The following is a 23555-nucleotide window of genomic DNA, read 5'->3' as shown; positions in this document are numbered from 1 at the left end:
AATGTGGAGCTATATACAGGGAGTACCAGGTCAATGTGGAGCTATATACAGGGGGTACCAGTACCAGATCAATGTGGAGCTATATACAGGGGGTACCAGTACCAGGTCAATGTGGAGCTATATACAGGGAGTACCAGATCAATGTGGAGCTATATACAGTACCAGATCAATGTGGAGCTATATACAGGGAGTACCAGTACCAGATCAATGTGGAGCTATATACAGGGAGTACCAGTACCAGATCAATGTGGAACTATATACAGGGAGTACCAGTACCAGATCAATGTGGAGCTATATACAGGGAGCACCAGTACCAGATCAATGTGGAGCTATATACAGGGAGTACCAGAACCAGGTCAATGTGGAGCTATATACAGGGAGTACCAGTACCAGATCAATGTGGAGCTATATACAGGGAGTACCAGTACCAGATCAATGTGAGGCTATATACAGGGAGTACCAGGACAATGTGGAGCTATATACAGGGAGTACCAGTACCAGATCAATGTGGAGCTATATACAGGGAGTACCAGTACCAGATCAATGTGGAGCTATATACAGGGAGTACCAGGTCAATGTGGAGCTATATACATGGGGTACCAGTACCATATCAATGTGGAGCTATATACAGGGAGTACCAGTACCAGATCAATGTTGAGCTATATACAGGGAGTACCAGTACCAGATCAATGTGGAGCTATATACAGGGAGTACCAGATCAATGTGGAGCTATATACAGGGAATACCAGTACCAGGTCAATGTGGAGCTATATACAGGGAGTACCAGTACCAGATCAATGTGGAGCTATATACAGGGAGCACCAGTACCAGATCAATGTGGAGCTATATACAGGGAGTACCAGTACCAGATCAATGTGGAGCTATATACAGGGAGTACCAGTATCAGATCAATGTGGATCTATATACAGGGAGTACCAGTACCAGATCAATGTGGAGCTATATACAGGGAGTACCAGTACCAGATCAATGTGGAGCTATATACAGGGAGTACCAGGTCAATGTGGAGCTATATACAGGGAGCACCAGTACCAGATCAATGTGGAGCTATATACAGGGAGTACCAGTACCAGATCAATGTGGAGCTATATACAGGGAGTACCAGTACCAGGTCAATGTGGAGCTATATACAGGGAGTACCAGGTCAATGTGGAGCTATATACAGGGAGCACCAGTACCAGATCAATGTGGAGCTATATACAGGGAGTACCAGTACCAGATCAATGTGGAGCTATATACAGGGAGTACCAGTACCAGATCAATGTGGAGCTATATACAGGGAGTACCAGGTCAATGTGGAGCTATATACAGGGAGTACCAGTGCCAGATCAATGTGGAGCTATATACAGGGAGTACCAGTACCAGATCAATGTGGAGCTATATACAGGGAGTACCAGTACCAGATCAATGTGGAGCTATATACAGGGAGTACCAGTACCAGATCAATGTGGAGCTATATACAGGGAGTACCAGGTCAATGTGGAGCTATATACAGGGGGTACCAGTACCAGATCAATGTGAAGCTATATACAGGAGGTTCCAGTACCATATCAATGTGGAGCTATATACAGGGGGTACCAGTACCAGGTCAATGTGGAGCTATATACAGGGAGTACCAGATCAATGTGGAGCTATATACAGGGAGTACCAGTACCAGATCAATGTGGAGCTATATACAGGGAGTACCAGTACCAGATCAATGTGAGGCTATATACAGGGAGTACCAGGACAATGTGGAGCTATATACAGGGAGTACCAGTACCAGATCAATGTGGAGCTATATACAGGGAGTACCAGTACCAGATCAATGTGGAGCTATTTACAGGGAGTACCAGTACCAGATCAATGTGGAGCTATATACAGGGAGTACCAGATCAATGTGGAGCTATATACAGGGAATACCAGTACCAGGTCAATGTGGAGCTATATACAGGGAGTACCAGTACCAGATCAATGTGGAGCTATATACAGGGAGCACCAGTACCAGATCAATGTGGAGCTATATACAGGGAGTACCAGTACCAGATCAATGTGGAGCTATATACAGGGAGTACCAGTACCAGATCAATGTGGAGCTATATACAGGGAGTACCAGGTCAATGTGGAGCTATATACAGGGAGCACCAGTACCAGATCAATGTGGAGCTATATACAGGGAGTACCAGTACCAGATCAATGTGGAGCTATATACAGGGAGTACCAGTACCAGATCAATGTGGAGCTATATACAGGGAGTACCAGGTCAATGTGGAGCTATATACAGGGAGCACCAGTACCAGATCATTGTGGAGCTATATACAGGGAGTACCAGTACCAGATCAATGTGGAGCTATATACAGGGAGTCCCAGTACCAGATCAATGTGGAGCTATATACAGGGAGTACCAGGTCAATGTGGAGCTATATACAGGGAGTACCAGTGCCAGATCAATGTGGAGCTATATACAGGGAGTACCAGTACCAGATCAATGTGGAGCTATATACAGGGAGTACCAGTACCAGATCAATGTGGAGCTATATACAGGTAGTACCAGTACCAGATCAATGTGGAGCTATATACAGGGAGTACCAGGTCAATGTGGAGCTATATACAGGAGGTACCAGTACCAGATCAATGTGAAGCTATATACAGGAGGTACCAGTACTATATCAATGTGGAGCTATATACAGGGGGTACCAGTACCAGGTCAATGTGGAGCTATATACAGGGAGTACCAGATCAATGTGGAGCTATATACAGGGAGTACCAGTACCAGATCAATGTGGAGCTATATACAGGGAGTACCAGTACCAGATCAATGTGGAGCTATATACAGGGAGTACCAGTACCGAATCAATGTGGAGCTATATACAGGGAGTACCAGTACCAGATCAATGTGGAGCTATATACATGGAGTACCAGGTCAATGTGGAGCTATATACAGGGGGTACCAGTACCAGATCAATGTGGAGCTATATACAGGAGGTACCAGTACCATATCAATGTGGAGCTATATACAGGGGGTACCAGTACCAGGTCAATGTGGAGCTATATACAGGGAGTACCAGATCAATGTGGAGCTATATACAGTGAGTACCAGATCAATGTGGAGCTATATACAGGGAGTACCAGATCAATGTGGAGCTATATACAGGGATTACCAGTACCAGATCAATGTGGAGCTATATACAAGGAGTACCAGTACCAGATCAATGTGGAGCTATATACAGGGAGTACCAGATCAATGTGGAGCTATATACAGGGAGTACCAGTACCAGATCAATGTGGAGCTATATACAGGGAGTACCAGTACCAGGTCAATGTGGAGCTATATACAGGGAGTACCAGTACCAGATCAATGTGGAGCTATATACAGGGAGTACAAGTACCAGATCAATGTGGAGCTATATACAGGGAGTGCCAGGTCAATGTGGAGCTATATACAGGGGGTACCAGTACCATATCAATGTGGAGCTATATACAGGGAGTACCAGTACCAGATCAATGTGGAGCTATATACAGGGAGTACCAGTACCATATCAATGTGGAGCTATATACAGGGGGTACCAGTACCAGGTCAATGTGGAGCTATATACAGGGAGTACCAGATCAATGTGGAGCTATATACAGGGAGTACCAGATCAATGTGGAGCTATATACAGGGAGTACCAGTACCAGATCAATGTGGAGCTATATACAGGGAGTACCAGTACCAGATCAATGTGGAGCTATATACAGGGAGCACCAGTACCAGATCAATGTGGAGCTATATACAGGGAGTACCAGTACCAGGTCAATGTGGAGCTATATACAGGGAGTACCAGTACCAGATCAATGTGGAGCTATATACAGTGATTACCAGTACCAGATCAATGTGAGGCTATATACAGGGATTACCAGGACAATGTGGAGCTATATACAAGGAGTACCAGTACCAGATCAATGTGGAGCTATATACAGGGAGTACCAGTACCAGATCAATGTGGAGCTATATACAGGGAGTACCAGGTCAATGTGGAGCTATATACAGGGGGTACCAGTACCATATCAATGTGGAGCTATATACAGGGAGTACCAGTACCTTGATCAATGTGGAGCTATATACAGGGAGTACCAGTACCAGGTCAATGTGGAGCTATATACAGGGAGTACCAGATCAATGTGGAGCTATATACAGGGAGTACGAGATCAATGTGGAGCTATATACAGGGAGTACCAGATCAATGTGGAGCTATATACAGGGAGTTCCAGTACCAGATCAATGTGGAACTATATACAGGGAGTACCAGTACCAGATCAATGTGGAGCTATATACAGGGAGTACCAGTACCAGATCAATGTGGAGCTATATACAGGGAGCACCAGTACCAGATCAATGTGGAGCTATATACTGTGAGTACCAGTACCAGGTCAATGTGGAGCTATATACAGGGAGTACCAGTACCAGATCAATGTGAGGCTATATACAGGGAGTACCAGGTCAATGTGGAGCTATATACAGGGAGTACCAGTACCAGATCAATGTGGAGCTATATACAGGGAGTACCAGATAAATGTGGAGCTATATACAGGGAGTACCAGGTCAATGTGGAGCTATATACAGGGAGTACCAGTACCAGATCAATGTGAGGCTATATACAGGGAGTACCAGGTCAATGTGGAGCTATATACAGGGAGTACCAGTACCAGATCAATGTGGAGCTATATACAGGGAGTACCAGATCAATGTGGAGCTATATACAGGGAGTACCAGTACCAGATCAATGTGGAGCTATATACAGGGAGTACCAGTACCAGATCAATGTGGAGCTATATACAGGGAGTACCAGGTCAATGTGGAGCTATATACAGGGAGCACCAGTGCCAGATCAATGTGGAGCTATATACAGGGAGTACCAGGTCAATGTGGAGCTATATACAGGGAGTACCAGTACCAGATCACTGTGGAGCTATATACAGGGAGTACCAGTACCAGATCAATGTGGAGCTATATACAGGGAGTACCAGTACCAGATCAATGTGAGGCTATATACAGGGAGTACCAGGTCAATGTGGAGCTATATACAGGGAGTACCAGTACCAGATCAATGTGGAGCTATATACAGGGAGTACCAGGTCAATGTGGAGCTATATACAGGGAATACCAGTACCAGATCAATGTGGAGCTATATATAGGGAGTACCAGATCAATGTGGAGCTATATACAGGGAGTACCAGTACCAGATCAATGTGGAGCTATATACAGGGAGCACCAGTGCCAGATCAATGTGGAGCTATATACAGGGAGTACCAGGTCAATGTGGAGCTATATACAGGGAGTACCAGTACCAGATCACTGTGGAGCTATATACAGGGAGTACCAGTACCAGATCAATGTGGAGCTATATACAGGGAGTACCAGTACCAGATCAATGTGAGGCTATATACAGGGAGTACCAGGTCAATGTGGAGCTATATACAGGGAGTACCAGTACCAGATCAATGTGGAGCTATATACAGGGAGTACCAGGTCAATGTGGAGCTATATACAGGGAATACCAGTACCAGATCAATGTGGAGCTATATATAGGGAGTACCAGATCAATGTGGAGCTATATACAGGGAGTACCAGTACCAGATCAATGTGGAGCTATATACAGGGAGTACCAGGTCAATGTGGAGCTAAATACAGGGAATACCAGTACCAGATCAATGTGGAGCTATATATAGGGAGTACCAGATCAATGTGGAGCTATATACAGGGAGTACCAGTACCAGATCAATGTGGAGCTATATACAGGGAGTACCAGTACCAGATCAATGTGGAGCTATATACAGGGGGTACCAGTACCATATCAATGTGGAGCTATATACAGGGGGTACCAGCACCAGGTCAATGTGGAGCTATATACAGGGAGTACCAGATCAATGTGGAGCTATATACAGGGAGTACCAGATCAATGTGGAGCTATATACAGGGAGTACCAGTACCAGATCAATGTGGAGCTATATACAGGGAGTACCAGTACCAGATCAATGTGGAGCTATATACAGGGAGTACCAGTACCAGATCAATGTGGAGCTATATACAGGGAGCACCAGTACCAGATCAATGTGGAGCTATATACAGGGAGTACCAGTACCAGGTCAATGTGGAGCTATATACAGGGAGTACCAGTACCAGATCAATGTGGAGCTACATACAGGGAGTACCAGTACCAGATCAATGTGAGGCTATATACAGGGAGTACCAGGACAATGTGGAGCTATATACAGGGAGTACCAGTACCAGATCAATGTGGAGCTATATACAGGGAGTACCAGTACCAGATCAATGTGGAGCTATATACAGGGAGTACCAGGTCAATGTGGAGCTATATACAGGGGGTACCAGTAACATATCAATGTGGAGCTATATACAGGGAGTACCAGTACCAGATCAATGTGGAGCTATATACAGTGCCTTGCGAAAGTATTCGGCCCCCTTGAACTTTGCGACCTTTTGCCACATTTCAGGCTTCAAACATAAAGATATAAAACTGTATTTTTTTGTGAAGAATCAACAACAAGTGGGACACAGTCATGAAGTGGAACGACATTTATTGGATATTTCAAACTCTTTTAACAAATCAAAAACTGAAAAATTGGGCGTGCAAAATTATTTAACAGTCTTATGGCTTGTGGGTAGAAGCTGTCTTGGAGCCTGTTGGTCTGAGAGCCGATGCTCCGGTACCGTTTGCTGGAAGGTAACAGAGTGAACAGTCTATGGCTTGGGTGGCTGGAGTCTTTGGGTGGCTGGAGTCAAAGGTCCTGGATGGCAGGGAGTTCGGCCCCAGTGATGTACTGGGCTGTCCGCACCACCCTCTGTAGAGCTTTGCGGTCAAGGGCGGTGCCTTTGCCATACCAAGCGGTGATGCAGCCAGTTAAGATGCTCTCAGCGGTGCAGTTGTAGAACTTCTTGAGCTATTCCATTGAGCAATAGAAGGTCAGCATTTCACCACAGCTAATGGAGCTAGTGAATGAGGAGAGGCTCATACAGGCTCACACAGGCATGCATTCACACACACACACACACATGCACCTGTGTGAGGCCCACCCACCTGACCTGCCCCCCCCCCCCCCCCCCCCAGGAGATCTGTCTGTGTGACCCTCCAGTAGTCATGGCCCTAGTGGACGGTCCTACAGGGGAGAACGACAACATGATCTGTGTGGCCTACAAACACCAGTTTGACCTGATCAACGAGAGCACCGGGGACGCATACAGGCTACACCATGTAGACGCCAACCGGGTGAGACCTCCTAACAATATGATTTATGTTGTTATTTACATTAGCTTCCACTTACCTGCTTGGGTGACTGAGGAGGGAGCTCAACAATGAAGGGGAAGAGTTACAGTTTAGAGGAGAACAGTTAAAGATGGGCCAATGAATGACAATTGAGGAGAATTAATTCAATACAGTGCTCTTCTCTGCCATGTGCACACAGGTCAACTTTGTGGCAGCCATCGATGTGTACGAGGATGGGGAGGCTGGTCTTTTGTTGTGTTACAATTGTGAGTCTCCATTTATCTGGGGTATTTGTACACTCTACACTCTTAGAAAATAAAGGTACGGTATTGTTAGTTGGGTTATAAAAAAATATCAAAATACATATACCTTCAGAGGTACACATAATGACTTCACATGGTACTGTTCGGTACCTTTTAGGGTACATGTGCGAATAAATAGTATAATGGTACATTTTTGTACCCCATATTTTACCCTAATACTTGTAAGCTGTATTAGGGTAAAACTACCCCTCAAAATAAGGCCTTATGAAGAGTTTAATTATAATGATACACCTTGGAATTCACTTGGTGAAGGCCACAGGAATGAAAATGAACGAATTCAACAACCATGTATCTGTCACTAACACATACAGTCATGGTTGGTAACCTCAAAGGCAAGGCACACTGGGAAATGATATTGGAGGCATGGCTTAGTGGGGGTGTGGCATTCATGAGTTATTTTTGGCCACTCATGAGTAAAAGTGTTGTACCAGTTTAAGTGATCTATCAGAAGTACATGTTTGTCACTTATAGAGAACATATTGCTTTGTCACTGTAGTGTTACGATACAAAGGCAAAAAGCATGCTGTTCTACCTGTGGAGGAAGGTACTCTCTGAGGTATGAACTGGGGTACAATTATGCACCTATAACAAAAAATACAAAAGGAGATTCCTTACAGTGAGATTCCACCCCAGGGACCAGCGGCTGTACTCCTTTAGGATCAAACCTTTATTTCTGAGGGTGTAGTAACGTTTGAATATATATTATACATTGTCCTCAACGCCCATATATACAAGGTTCCTATATATACAAGGTTCCTATATATACAAGGTTCCTATATATACAAGGTTCCTATATATACAAGGTTCCTATATATACAAGGTTCCTAAATATACAAGGTTCCTATATATACAAGGTTCCTATATATACAAGATTCCTATATATACATGGTTCCTACATATACAAGGTTCCTACATATACAAGGTTCCTACATATACAAGGTTCCTATATATACAAGGTTCCTACATATACAAGGTTCCTACATATACAAGGTTCCTACATATACAAAGTTCCTACATATACAAGGTTCCTACATATACAAGGTTCCTACATATACAAGGTTCCTACATATACAAGGTTCCTATATATACAAGGTTAACGACTGTGTTTCTATATTTAGACTTGTGTTTCTAAACTCGTCTTTCTGTGCAGATACTTGTTCCTGTAATGACTTAACAATGACATGGTATAAAGGCATATCGAGTCACTAATATATCCGTTCTGATACTGTATATCTCATATGTTCCCCAGATATCTGTTCCTATAAGAAGGTGTGTCCGTTCAATGGGTCCACCCCTATGATCCAGTCTAACGCCTCTGACTTACACTTCAGCTGGAACCAGATGCCCAACGCCATCGGTGAGTAGCACGGGTAACCATAGCAACCAGCAGCCCCACCCTACCCCTCCCCACACCCCGCTCCCTCCCATGGTCAGCCCAGCCTCCGGCCCTGGCCTGAGCCCCGTCACCATGGTAACATGCAGCGGGTGGCCACCCAGGCTAGGTCGTCCAGAGTGTTTGTCTGTTGGAGTCTGTGTTTGTTTCTGATGATGAAAGCAGAGATTGGCTGGCTAAAGATGCATTACACAAGCTACAGTTTCTCTTATGTTAGTATGTGTATGTTTGTACTGTCATGCTGCTTTGACAAACCAATTTTACCCTTAGGATTCATTTATTAGGACATTATCTATCCAAACCATCTATCCGAATCTATCAGCTCCATTCAGCCAGGTGTTCTTCAGAAGGTTGATGCTGGGCTTTGAAATCATAATTACTTCATAGTCATGCACTCATTATTCCTGTTGATTCTCCATTCTGCCTGTAAATGCACTTTTTCTGATGCTATGTCAGCACATGGGATGTTAATTCTTTATTCAATAACAGGAAGTTGTTGTTGTGTTAGTGTGTGCGTTTCCCTACATCTTGGCCTTTACCACTGACTCCATTGAGATCCGGCTGGTTGTCAACGGTAACCTGGTCTACACAGCTGTCGTGCCAGAGCTCCAGCTGACTGCCTCCAGGGTGAGTTTGATTGACAGGTGGAAGTGCCCAATCATGATGGTAATGAATCTGAGTTATAAAGCGCTTTTCCTACACAACACAAAAGAGAGAGAGAAAGTGTGTGTGTGCGTGCGCACGTGTGTGCATGCGTTCACGAGCGTTCATGAGCGTGTATGTGCGTGTCCGTTTGTGAGCGTGTGTGTGTGTGTGTGTGTGTGTGTGTGTGTGTGTGTGTGTGTGTGTGTGTGTGTGTGTGTTCTCAGCAATCTTATTTCAATCAGTTTATTATCCCGGAGGGACCACACATACACACTATCAAACACACACCTCATACACAACAGAAGGGCACATGCAGACTGTACCATTCAACAACATGAAACACTACCTCATCATGTTGTAGCAGGTGTTGGATTCTAGCTTGAAATAGACTGATACATGTTACCATACTAGAACTTATTGATGACTTTACATGTATAGGGAATGTGTATGTTGGGGTCAATGAAGGGTGGATAGGAACTGAAGGGTGGATAGGAACTGAAGGGTGGATAGGAACTGAAGGGTGGATAGGAACTGAAGGGTGGTTAGGAAAGTTACTGAATGAGACAGAAAGTTAATATTCTGTTGACATGTTTCTAAGGAGGTGAAGGGTAATAGTTTGTCTCTGATAAGGCAGGCCAGCTGAGGAACTAGGGAGCAGCAAGGAATTCAGCTCGAGGTCAAGTCAACAGATGAAGTGACCTCTGGGAGGGGGGCCAGAAGGGCCCACCCCAACGACCCTCCTACTACCGTCCTATCTCACACACATACACTTCCACACCCACCACCGTTCTAGCATCAGGCAGGGCCATGATTACAATCCTGTCTAGCAACAGGGATGTCTAGATGTGTAAGGAGTTGACCCAGCCTAGTAGGAGGTTATAAATAGACATGTAAGGAGTTGACCCAGCCTAGTAGGAGGTTATAAATAGACATGTAAGGAGTTGACCCAGCCTAGTAGGAGGGTATAAATAGATGTGTAAGGAGTTGACCAAGCCTAGTAGGAGGTTATAAATAGATGTGTAAGGAGTTGACCCAGCCTAGTAGGAGGGTATACATAGATGTGTAAGGAGTTGACCCAGCCTAGTAGGAGGTTATAAATAGACATGTAAGGAGTTGACCCAGCCTAGTAGGAGGGTATAAATAGATGTGTAAGGAGTTGACCCAGCCTAGTAGGAGGTTATAAATAGATGTGTAAGGAGTTGAGCCAGCCTAGTAGGAGGGTATAAATAGATGTGTAAGGAGTTGACCCAGCCTAGTAGGAGGGTATAAATAGATGTGTAAGGAGTTGACCCAGCCTAGTAGGAGGTTATAAATAGATGTGTAAGGAGTTGACCCAGCCTAGTAGGAGGTTATAAATATATGTGTAAGGAGTTGACCCAGCCTAGTAGGAGGGTATAAATAGATGTGTAAGGAGTTGACCCAGCCTAGTAGGAGGTTATAAATAGATGTGTAAGGAGTTGACCCAGCCTAGTAGGAGGGTATAAATAGATGTGTAAGGAGTTGACCCAGCCTAGTAGGAGGTTATAAATAGATGTGTAAGGAGTTGACCCAGCCTAGTAGGAGGGTATAAATAGATGTGTAAGGAGTTGACCCAGCCTAGTAGGAGGTTATAAATAGATGTGTAAGGAGTTGAGCCAGCCTAGTAGGAGGGTATAAATAGATGTGTAAGGAGTTGACCCAGCCTAGTAGGAGGGTATAAATAGATGTGTAAGGAGTTGACCCAGCCTAGTAGGAGGGTATAAATAGATGTGTAAGGAGTTGACCCAGCCTAGTAGGAGGTTATAAATAGATGTGTAAGGAGTTGACCCAGCCTAGTAGGAGGGTATAAATAGATGTGTAAGGAGTTGACCCAGCCTAGTAGCAGGTTATAAATAGATGTGTAAGGAGTTGACCCAGCCTAGTAGGAGAGTATAAATAGATGTGTAAGGAGTTGACCCAGCCTAGTAGGAGGGTATAAATAGATGTGTAAGGAGTTGACCCAGCCTAGTAGCAGGTTATAAATAGATGTGTAAGGAGTTGACCCAGCCTAGTAGCAGGTTATAAATAGATGTGTAAGGAGTTGACCCAGCCTAGTAGGAGGGTATAAATAGATGTGTAAGGAGTTGACCCAGCCTAGTAGGAGGGTATAAATAGATGTGTAAGGAGTTGACCCAGTCTAGTAGGAGGGTATAAATAGATGTGTAAGGAGTTGACCCAGCCTAGTAGCAGGTTATAAATAGATGTGTAAGGAGTTGACCCAGCCTAGTAGGAGGGTATAAATAGATGTGTAAGGAGTTGACCCAGCCTAGTAGGAGGTTATAAATAGATGTGTAAAGAGTTGACCCAGCCTAGTAGGAGGGTATAAATAGATGTGTAAGGAGTTGACCCAGCCTAGTAGGAGGGTATAAATAGATGTGTAAGGAGTTGACCCAGCCTAGTAGCAGGTTATAAATAGATGTGTAAGGAGTTGACCCAGCCTAGTAGGAGGGTATAAATAGATGTGTAAGGAGTTGACCCAGCCTAGTAGGAGGTTATAAATAGATGTGTAAGGAGTTGACCCAGCCTAGTAGCAGGTTATAAATAGATGTGTAAGGAGTTGAGCCAGCCTAGTAGGAGGTTATAAATAGATGTGTAAGGAGTTGACCCAGCCTAGTAGGAGGGTATAAATAGATGTGTAAGGAGTTGACCCAGCCTAGTAGCAGGTTATAAATAGATGTGTAAGGAGTTGAGCCAGCCTAGTAGGAGGGTATAAATAGATGTGTAAGGAGTTGACCCAGCCTAGTAGGAGGGTATAAATAGATGTGTAAGGAGTTGACCCAGCCTAGTAGGAGGGTATAAATAGATGTGTAAGGAGTTGAGCCAGCCTAGTAGCAGGTTATAAATAGATGTGTAAGGAGTTGACCCAGCCTAGTAGGAGGGTATAAATAGATGTGTAAGGAGTTGAGCCAGCCTAGTAGGAGGGTATAAATAGATGTGTAAGGAGTTGACCCAGCCTAGTAGGAGGGTATAAATAGATGTGTAAGGAGTTGACCCAGCCTAGTAGGAGGGTATAAATAGATGTGTAAGGAGTTGAGCCAGCCTAGTAGGAGGGTATAAATAGATGTGTAAGGAGTTGACCCAGCCTAGTAGGAGGGTATAAATAGATGTGATTGTGTAATCATGCTTTGTCTTTGCAGCTGTTGGACCCAGTGGGTGAATACATTTGGTTTGAGCTTTTCCTAGTTGTCTGTGAGTTTTTACTCTGTTTGTTCAGAACCTAAGACAGGTGATGGCATTATTTCACTAACCAACACCCCTCTCTCTCTCTCTCTCTCTCTCTCTCTCATTATTTCTCTATATCTCTTCATCTTTCCCCACTTTCTCTTTCACAATCTCTCTCTACCTCTATCAATATTTCTCCTTCTCCACTTTTTCTCCTCCTCTCCGTTTCTTTAAATCCCTTCATCTCCCCCATCCCCTCCATCAGTCAGACATCTACTTTGTGTCGTCCGCTCCGGTCAACTCTGCCTCCAACTGCAGCTCCCGGGACACCAGTTCCCAGAGTTCCCCACAGACGCCCACCGGCTACGAGATGCCCGTGTTCCCATTGCCGCTCGGAGACGGTAAGCCTCACCAAGCAACCAATCACGTTATAGGATGACAACACAATTGGAAACGCACACTTCATCTGTGTCATTTTGGGAGACTGCAGTAGTTAGTGGGTGTGACATATGCACACGTACTCCAGAGTGCTAGTGTGTTACTCTGGATAGAGAGTTGGGTGTGGGACCTGAATTGTGCTTTAGAGGATGAAGGGTGTAGTATATAGCCTGGGACCTGAACTGGGCTTTAGAGGGGGTAGAGTGTAGTATATATCATGGGACCTGAACTGGGCTTTAGAGGGGGTAGAGTGTAGTATATATCATGGGACCTGAACTGGGCTTTAGAGGGGGTAGAGTGTAGTATATATCATGGGACCTGAACTGGGCTTTAGAGGGGGTAGAGTATAGTATATATCATGGGACCTGAAATGGGCTTTAGAGGGGGTAGAGTGTAGTACAGTATAGAGGGCACTTTGAGGGGTTAAAGGGGAACTCCACTCAAAAACAATATATATATATTTTGTTTCATTAGTCCATTGTTGATACAGTTCCAAAATGTTGTGCATGTCAGCAATAAAGTTTTCAAGATCTTGGACATTCAAGAAGCAATGTGTCACCTGCCACATCATTATGATGATGCAATATTCCACAAGATAGTTTTTGAGTTCCCCTTTAAGATTCTGCCATCTTTTACCTGGTTCTTCTTATATTTTCTATTGGTCAACTCTAGTCTTGGAACACTACTATAACCATTAACATCCCTGTAGCGTTGATCTTTCCAGCTCTGGGGGTGGTGGTGTTAATACTACTGAATGTGTGTGTTCTGTCGTACCGGAGTGTGTGTGTGTATTACATAACCTTGTTCTGGTCCCTGGTTCAGATTCTATTCGGATCCCCTATGGTACCAAGCTATCCCTGTACATGTCTAAGGATGCCGAAGGTACTTCAACGAGTCTTCCACTGCTCCTCCAGTTTGTCCCAAATGGCATTGTTTTCCTTATATAGTGCACTACTTCTGACCCGAGCCTCGCCCCCTGTTCAGAAGCAGTGCACTATATAGGGAATCAGGTGCCATTTGGGACACAGCCCTCCCTCTTCATCTAGCTGCACATGCTGCCCTACTAACATGCACGGAAAATAACTCACCTTTTAGTTTTTTTATATGAAGCGGCATGTTTGACTGAGTGTCAGTTGAATGTTAAGTGAACGTTCTGTCTTCCCCATCACACCTTCTCTCTGTCAGAGTGACTGGAAAATGGAGGCGGTGAAATGTGATGTAGAAATGGATGATAGAGAGGTAGAGAGATGTGGATTCAGAAAGGTATGCATGTGACAGAGATGGGAGAATGTTTGAGAGAGAGAGAGAAGAGGGGGAATGAAAGAGAGAGCGAGACAGAGGGGAGGAGAAGACACGTCTACCGCAGCATGATTTACAGATTGCACTGTCACCATGGAAACTTTTGTCAAAACCCCCTCTCCCATTCAGAGTGGTGGTCTAAATAGAGGTGCCACAATCTAGGGGGAAGGAGGGAGAGATTGGGGGGGGCTGACAAAAAATCCCATCCTCTAACCGACTGCCTGTGCCTGCCGTTTCTGCTCTATGGGGAGAGCTGCTTTTCCACTGGTAGACAATTGGCTCAGTTTGAGATCAGATTTGTTGACATCAGTAACATGTGAATACAAAATGCTGAGACTGATGTGTGGATTGGACAGTTAAACTACCTCTAGTAGTATTCCACCAATCCTGTTGGTGGAATACTGTTTAGTCATGGAATCTGTTTAGTCATGGAATCACATCTTATTCTGATTTGAGGATTGGACAGTTATAAAACATAACAAATCAAATATTCAAAAACTCTTATGGAACCTTTATTTTGTTCGATTGTAGGTCATTTTCCCTGGAGCAGAAACGCATGTGGAATATATAGATCCACGCGATTATATATCCCAGATGCCTGCATGCTTTTTGTTGTTGGTATATTTCATATCTATTTGGTTTATTATTAACATTTCTGTCTGTCTGGTATGTTACGGGAGAGAGGGGTCGGTAACAGTGAGTCAGTGAACCTGTCATAACAAAAGGAGTGACCCCTTTTCTCCTTGAATGCTGTTTGCGTCACCTTTGATCCCGTGACATTTCAGAACTGCGGTCTGTTTGGCGCAGTGCAGCCTTCCATCACACAGTCACATAGCTGCGTGTGCGTTACTATTGCCGTCCTGTCTTGATCTAGTGAAACGCTGCATTAGAATATGAGCATTCACTGCCACCTAGTGGTTAGATTTAACCACTGCAAGCCAATACACCTACATCATGTATGTTTTGCAACGTTCTTTTGGCATGTTGGGTGCCTAAAGTGCCCACCCCTGCTATAGCTACCACTGGAATACAACAGACTGTAGAGACTGCAATACAGCAGACTATAGAGACTGGAATACAGCAGACTATAGAGACTGGAATACAGCAGACTACAGAGACTGGAATACAGCAGACTATAGAGACTGGAATACAGCAGACTATAGAGACTGGAATACAGCAGACTACAGAGACTGGAATACAGCAGACTATAGAGACTGGAATACAGCAGACTACAGAGACTGGAATACTGCAGACTACAGAGACTGGAACACAGCAGACTACAGAGACTGGAATACAGCAGACTATAGAGACTGGAATACAGCAGACTATAGAGACTGGAATACATCACACTATAGAGACTGGAATACAGCAGACTACAGAGACTGGAATACAGCAGACTATAGAGACTGGAATACAGCAGACTACAGAGACTGTAATACAGCAGACTACAGAGACTGTAATACAGCAGACTACAGAGAATGGAATACAGCAGACTACAGAGACTGGAATACAGCAGACTACAGAGACTGGAATACAGCAGACTACAGAGACTGGAATACAGCAGACTACAGAGACTGGAATACAGCAGACTACAGAGACTGGAATACAGCAGACTACAGAGACTGGAATACAGCAGACTACAGAGACTGGAATACAGCAGACTATAGCGACTGGAATACAGCAGACTACAGAGACTGGAATACAACAGACTATAGAGACTGGAATACAACAGACTACAGAGACTGGAATACAGCAGACTACAGAGACTGGAATACAACAGACTGTAGAGACTGCAATACAGCAGACTATAGAGACTGGAATACAGCAGACTATAGAGACTGGAATACAGCAGACTACAGAGACTGGAATACAGCAGACTACAGAGACTGGAATACAGCAGACTATAGCGACTGGAATACAGCAGACTACAGAGACTGGAATACAGCAGACTACAGAGACTGGAACACAGCAGACTACAGAGACTGGAATACAGCAGACTACAGAGACTGGAATACAGCAGACTATAGAGACTGGAATACAGCAGACTATAGAGACTGGAATACAGCAGACTATAGAGACTGGAATACAGCAGACTATAGAGACTGGAATACAGCAGACTATAGAGACTGGAATACAGCAGACTACAGAGACTGGAATACAGCAGACTACAGAGACTGGAATACAGCAGACTATAGAGACTGGAATACAGCAGACTACAGAGACTGGAATACAGCAGACTACAGAGACTGGAATACAGCAGACTACAGAGACTGGAATACAGCAGACTATAGAGACTGGAATACAGCAGACTACAGAGACTGGAATACAGCAGACTATAGAGACTGGAATACTGCAGACTACAGAGACTGGAACACAGCAGACTACAGAGACTGGAATACAGCAGACTATAGAGACTGGAATACAGCAGACTATAGAGACTGGAATACATCACACTATAGAGACTGGAATACAGCAGACTACAGAGACTGGAATACAGCAGACTATAGAGACTGGAATACAGCAGACTACAGAGACTGGAATACAGCAGACTACAGAGACTGTAATACAGCAGACTACAGAGAATGGAATACAGCAGACTACAGAGACTGGAATACAGCAGACTACAGAGACTGGAATACAGCAGACTATAGCGACTGGAATACAGCAGACTACAGAGACTGGAATACAGCAGACTACAGAGACTGGAACACAGCAGACTACAGAGACTGGAATACAGCAGACTACAGAGACTGGAATACAGCAGACTATAGAGACTGGAATACAGCAGACTATAGAGACTGGAATACAGCAGACTATAGAGACTGGAATACAGCAGACTATAGAGACTGGAATACAGCAGACTATAGAGACTGGAATACAGCAGACTACAGAGACTGGAATACAGCAGACTACAGAGACTGGAATACAGCAGACTACAGATACTGGAATACAGCAGACTATAGAGACTGGAATACAGCAGACTATAGAGACTGGAATACAGCAGACTATAGAGACTGGAATACAGCAGACTATAGAGACTGGAATACAGCAGACTACAGAGACTGGAATACAGCAGACTACAGAGACTGGAATACAGCAGACTATAGAGACTGGAATACAGCAGACTACAGAGACTGGAATACAGCAGACTATAGAGACTGGAATACAGCAGACTACAGAGACTGGAATACAGCAGACTACAGAGACTGGAATACAGCAGACTACAGAGACTGGAATACAGCAGACTTTAGAGACTGGAATACAGCAGACTACAGAGACTGGAATACAGCAGACTACAGAGACTGGAATACAGCAGACTATAGAGACTGGAATACAGCAGACTATAGAGACTGGAATACAGCAGACTACAGAGACTGGAATACAGCAGACTATAGAGACTGGAATACAGCAGACTATAGAGACTGGAACACAGCAGACTACAGAGACTGGAATACTGCAGACTACAGAGACTGGAATACAGCAGACTACAGAGACTGGAATACAGCAGACTACAGATACTGGAATACAGCAGACTATAGAGACTGGAATACAGCAGACTACAGAGACTGGAATACAGCAGACTACAGAGACTGGAATACAGCAGACTACAGAGACTGGAATACAGCAGACTATAGAGACTGGAATACAGCAGACTATAGAGACTGGAATACAGCAGACTATAGAGACTGGAATACAGCAGACTATAGAGACTGGAATACAGCAGACTACAGAGACTGGAATACAGCAGACTACAGAGACTGGAATACAGCAGACTACAGAGACTGGAATACAGCAGACTTTAGAGACTGGAATACAGAAGACTACAGAGACTGGAATACAGCAGACTATAGAGACTGGAATACAGCAGACTACAGAGACTGGAATACAGCAGACTACAGAGACTGGAATACAGCAGACTATAGAGACTGGAATACAGCAGACTACAGAGACTGGAATACAGCAAACTACAGAGACTGGAATGTGGTGCTGCTACGAAGATGTTAAGTATCCAATTACTCTGACTCAAACAGTCGTTTAATTATTGATCCCAAACGTTGAATAATTGATGGATAGCTGTAAATGTCTGTAACTGAGTAGTCATATTATATTACACAGTGTTGAAATGGCGACGATGATGAATTCATAAGTTGATCGCACACTGTGTCACTGAGTCATGTTGTTAATCAGTTTAGATAGAGGAGGCTTGATTGGAACATGACATGATCATGTTCTTCATGTTTGTGTTCTTACACATATGTTCCTCTAGTGTGTGTGTGTGGGTGTGTGGTAAACTAACCAGTCTAAGGAGGTCTCCATAACGTCATTGCCTGAAGTTGCTTGGTGTTGAAATGATGTCTCTCTCACCGCAATACCTTTCTCTGTATCTCTCCTTCTCCATCCATCCCCACTCTCTGTATCTCTCCTTCTCCATCCATCCCCACTCTCTCTGTATCTCTCCTTCTCTATCCATCCCCACTCTCTGTATCTCTCCTCCTCCATCCATCCCCACTCTCTCTGTATCACTCCTTCTCCATCCATCCCCACTCTCTCTGTATCTCTCCTTCTCCATCCATCCCCACTCTCTGTATCTCTCCTTCTCCATCCATCCCCACTCTCTCTGTATCTCTCCTTCTCCATCCATCCCCACTCTCTGTATCTCTCCTTCTCCATCCATCCCCACTCTCTCTGTATCTCTCCTTCTCCACCCATCCCCACTCTCTCTGTATCTCTCCTTCTCCATACATCCCCACTCTCTCTGTATCTCTCCTTCTCCATCCATCCCCACTCTCTCTGTATCTCTCCTTCTCATCCATCCCCACTCTATCTGTATCTCTCCTTCTCCATCCATGCCCACTCTCTCTGTATCTCTCCTTCTCCATCCATGCCCACTCTCTCTGTATCTCTCTTTCTCCATCCATCCCCACTCTCTGTATCTCTCCTTCTCCATCCATCCCCACTCTCTCTGTATCTCTCCTTCTCCATCCATCCCCACTCTCTCTGTATCTCTCCTTCTCCATCCATCCCCACTCTCTCTGTATCTCTCCTTCACCCTCCAGGTGAGACACAGTGTAAGCATATCTTCAAGATCCCACTGAGTAACCTAGTGGGCCGCAGCATCGAGAGGCCCCTCAAGTCCCCGCTGGTCAACAAGGTGGTGACGGGCCTGACAGCCCCCGCGGGGGCCCTCATGCAGGGGTCCTCACACACGCTGTCTCTGTCCCGCATGGAGATCAAAGAAATCGCCAGTCGCACCCGTAAGGAGCTTCTGGGTGAGTGAGGCACCAAGACTGGACTGTACACACACACACACACACACACACACACACACACACACACAGAGCATTCAGAAAGTTATAATATCATTTGTTTTAATTAGTTCTTGTCACCCCCTCTTTCCCATCACAGCCACCATAGAGTAATTTAGCTTGTAGGTTATAGCTGTGTTTGACTACCCATACTGTATACTTAATACTATACTTCTACTAACATACAGTCGTGGCCAAAAGTTTTGAGAATGACACAAATATAAATGTTCACAAAGTTGGCTGCTTCAATGTCTATATTTGTCTATATTTTTGTCAGATGTTACTATGGAATACTGAAGTATAATTACAAGCATTTCATAAGTGTCAAAGGCTTTTATTGACAATTACATGGTTGATGCAAAGAGTCAATATTTGCAGTGTTGACCCTTCTTTTTCAAGACCTCTGCAATCCACCCTGGCATGCTGTCAATTAACTTCTGGGCCACATCCTGACTGATGGCAGCCCATTCTTGCATAATCAATGCTTGGAGTTTATCAGAATTTGTGGGTTTTTGTTTGTCCACCCGCCTCTTGAGGATTGACCACAATTTCTCAATGGGATTAAGGTCTGGGGAGTTTCCTGGCCATGGACCCAAAATATCAATGTTTTGTTCCCCGAGGCACTTAGTTATCCCTTTTGCCTTATGGCAAGGTGCTCCATCATGCTGGACAAGGCATTGTTCGTCACCAAACTGCTCCTGGATGGTTGGGAGAAATTGCTCTCGGAGGATGTGTTGGTACCATTCTTTATTCATGGCTGTGTTCTTAGGCTAAATTGTGAGTGAGCCCACTCCCTTGGCTGAGAAGCAACCCCACACATGAATGGTCTCAGGATGCTTTAGTGTTGGCATGACACAGGACTGATGGTAGCGCTCACCTTGTCTTCTCCGGACAAGTTTTTTTCCGGATGCCCCAAACAATCGGAAAGGGGATTCATCAGAGAAAATTACTTTACCCCAGTCCTCAGCAGTCCAATCCCTGTACCTTTTGCAGAATATCAGTCTGTCCCTGTAGTTTTTCCTGGAGAGAAGTGGCTTCTTTGCTGCCCTTCTTGACACCAGGCCACCCTCCAAAAGTCTTTGCCTCACCTGCCTGCTGCCATTCCTGAGCAAGCTCTGTACGTACTGGTGGTGTCCCGATCCCGCAGCTGAATCAACTTTAGGAGACGGTCCTGGCGCTTGCTGGACTTGGGCGCCCTGAAGCCTTCTTCACAACAATTGAACCGCTCTCCTTGAAGTTCTTGATGATCCGATAAATGGTTGATTTGGGTGCAATCTTACTGGCAGCAATATCCTTGCCTGTGAATCCCTTTTTGTGCTAAGCGATGATGACGGCCCTGTGTTTCCTTGCAGGTAATCATGGTTGACAGAACAATGATTCCAAGCACCACCCTCCTTTTGAAGCTTCCAGTCTGTTATTCGAACTCAATCAGCATGACAGAGTGATCTCCAGCCTTGTCCTCGTCAACACTCACACCTGTGTTAACGAGAGAATCACTGACATGATGCCATCTGGTCCTTTTGTGGCAGGGTTGAAATGCAGTGGAAATCTTGTTTTGGGATTCAGTTAATTTGCATGGCAAAGAGGGACTTTGCAATTAATTGCAATTCATCTGATCACTCTTCATAACATTCTGGAGTATATGCAAATTGCCATCATACAAACTGAGGCAGCAGATGTTGTAAAATTAATATTTTGTGCCCAGTCTAGGCACAGCATTCAGTCCATGGTCGGATCCGGGGTCTGGGGGGGCTGCGACCCGCACCGGAGCCGCCACCAACACTAGTCACTCCCCCTAACCCCTCCTTTTGGTTTCAGTCCGGTACGTCCTGTGCCGGTTCCTCGCACTCTCCCTGAAGTGCATGTCACCAGTCCGGTGCCACCTGTGCCGGCTCCAGGGAGGAGGCTTCTCATGTAAACATGCATGAAATCATAGCATTTACGGTTACAGAAGTCAACAAATGAGAGCGCCTAGGTACACACAGGGCCTGGGTTAACCTCCACATCACCCTAGGAACAGAGGAGGAGTTGGATGAGGGTACGGCTAAAGGCTATCAAAACTGGTCGTCTAGTGCGTTGGGGACAGAGAATGGGCGTGGTAGAATAGATTCAGGGCATAATGTACTATGGAGGTAAACCTAGGCATTGAGTATGAGAGGTTGCATCTCTGGAGATACTAGAAATGCTAGGTGAGATCACCCCATGTGTGGGAGGTGGGACAAAATAGGTATCTGAGCATGTTGAGTAGGGCTAGGGGCTCCGCAGTAAAATAAAACAATGATAACTACCCTAAACAACAGTATACAAGGCATATTGACATTAGAGAGAGACATAAAGCGAGGCATAAAGCAATCGCAAGTGTTGATTGGAACAGCTAGCTAAGACAATGGGTAAGACAGCAACAGCTAATCAGCTAAGACAACAACAACAGGTAAAATGGTGAAGAATGGGCAGAGAGGGTCAGTTAACTACACACAGGGCCTGAACAGATAAACAAAACAAACTAAAAAAATTAAAAAAAGAAATGTGAGAATATGGGCTGTGTTGTATGGTCCAAGGTTGGCATGACGGTGGAGGACACCATGCGTATTGGAGATGGCAGCGCACATTGTGATGTTCCCACCACGTTGGCCAGGAACATCTATAATGGCTCTGTGGCCAATGACGTTTCTCCCCCTTCTTCTGGTCTCTGCTAGGTTGAACCAAAACTCATCTATAAAGATGAACTCATGTGGGATTGAATGAGCATCCATTTCCAGTACTCCCTGAAAACAAAGAACAAAAGCAGTCAATATGGTGTTATCCAGTACACTGGGAAACAATGTTGTGTAGTGTACTGCAGTCAATATGGTGTTATCCAGTACACTGGGAAACAATGTTGTGTAGTGTACTGCAGTCAATATGGTGTTATCCAGTACACTGGGAAACAATGTTGTGTAGTGTACTGCAGTCAATATGGTGTTATCCAGTACACTGGGAAACAATGTTGTGTGTAGTGTACTGCAGTCAATATGGTGTTATCCAGTACACTGGGAAACAATGTTGTGTGTAGTGTACTGCAGTCAATATGGTGTTATCCAGTACACTGGGAAACAATGTTGTGTAGTGTACTGCAGTCAATATGGTGTTATCCAGTACACTGGGAAACAATGTTGTGTGTAGTGTACTGCAGTCAATATGGTGTTATCCAGTACACTGGGAAACAATGTTGTGTAGTGTACTGCAGTCAATATGGTGTTATCCAGTACACTGGGAAACTATGTTGTGTAGTGTACTGTAGTCAATATGGTGTTATCCAGTACGCTGGGAAACAATGTTGTGTGTAGTGTACTGTAGTCAATATGGTGTTATCCAGTACACTGGGAAACTATGTTGTGTAGTGTACTGTAGTCAATATGGTGTTATCCAGTACACTGGGAAACAATGTTGTGTGTAGTGTACTGTAGTCAATATGGTGTTATCCAGTACACTGGGAAACAATGTTGTGTGTAGTGTACTGCAGTCAATATGGTGTTATCCAGTACACTGGGAAACTATGTTGTGTGTAGTGTACTGTAGTCAATATGGTGTTATCCAGTACACTGGGAAACAATGTTGTGTGTAGTGTACTGCAGTCAATATGGTGTTATCCAGTACACTGGGAAACAATGTTGTGTGTAGTGTACTGTAGTCAATATGGTGTTATCCAGTACGCTGGGAAACAATGTTG

At 44.6% G+C, this 23555-nt stretch overlaps 1 protein-coding gene across 2 annotated transcripts in view; it reads left to right on the top strand.

Moving 5' to 3' along the window:
- Positions 1 to 23555, top strand: part of LOC139408436 (GTPase activating Rap/RanGAP domain like 3) — a 179208-nt gene that overhangs the window by 140234 nt on the left and 15419 nt on the right. For both annotated transcript variants that reach the window (XM_071152299.1, XM_071152300.1), the window contains exons 23-29: positions 7107 to 7265; positions 7462 to 7528; positions 8835 to 8942; positions 9487 to 9605; positions 13069 to 13204; positions 14064 to 14123; positions 19598 to 19810. In XM_071152299.1, coding sequence (XP_071008400.1) covers positions 7107 to 7265; positions 7462 to 7528; positions 8835 to 8942; positions 9487 to 9605; positions 13069 to 13204; positions 14064 to 14123; positions 19598 to 19810 — 862 coding nt within the window. The remainder of the gene's footprint in view (positions 1 to 7106; positions 7266 to 7461; positions 7529 to 8834; positions 8943 to 9486; positions 9606 to 13068; positions 13205 to 14063; positions 14124 to 19597; positions 19811 to 23555) is intronic.

The sequence above is a fragment of the Oncorhynchus clarkii genome, chromosome 5 (assembly GCF_045791955.1).
Source record: "Oncorhynchus clarkii lewisi isolate Uvic-CL-2024 chromosome 5, UVic_Ocla_1.0, whole genome shotgun sequence".
Taxonomy (NCBI): Eukaryota; Metazoa; Chordata; class Actinopteri; order Salmoniformes; family Salmonidae; genus Oncorhynchus; species Oncorhynchus clarkii.
This window is presented reverse-complemented; position numbering and strand designations above follow the sequence as displayed.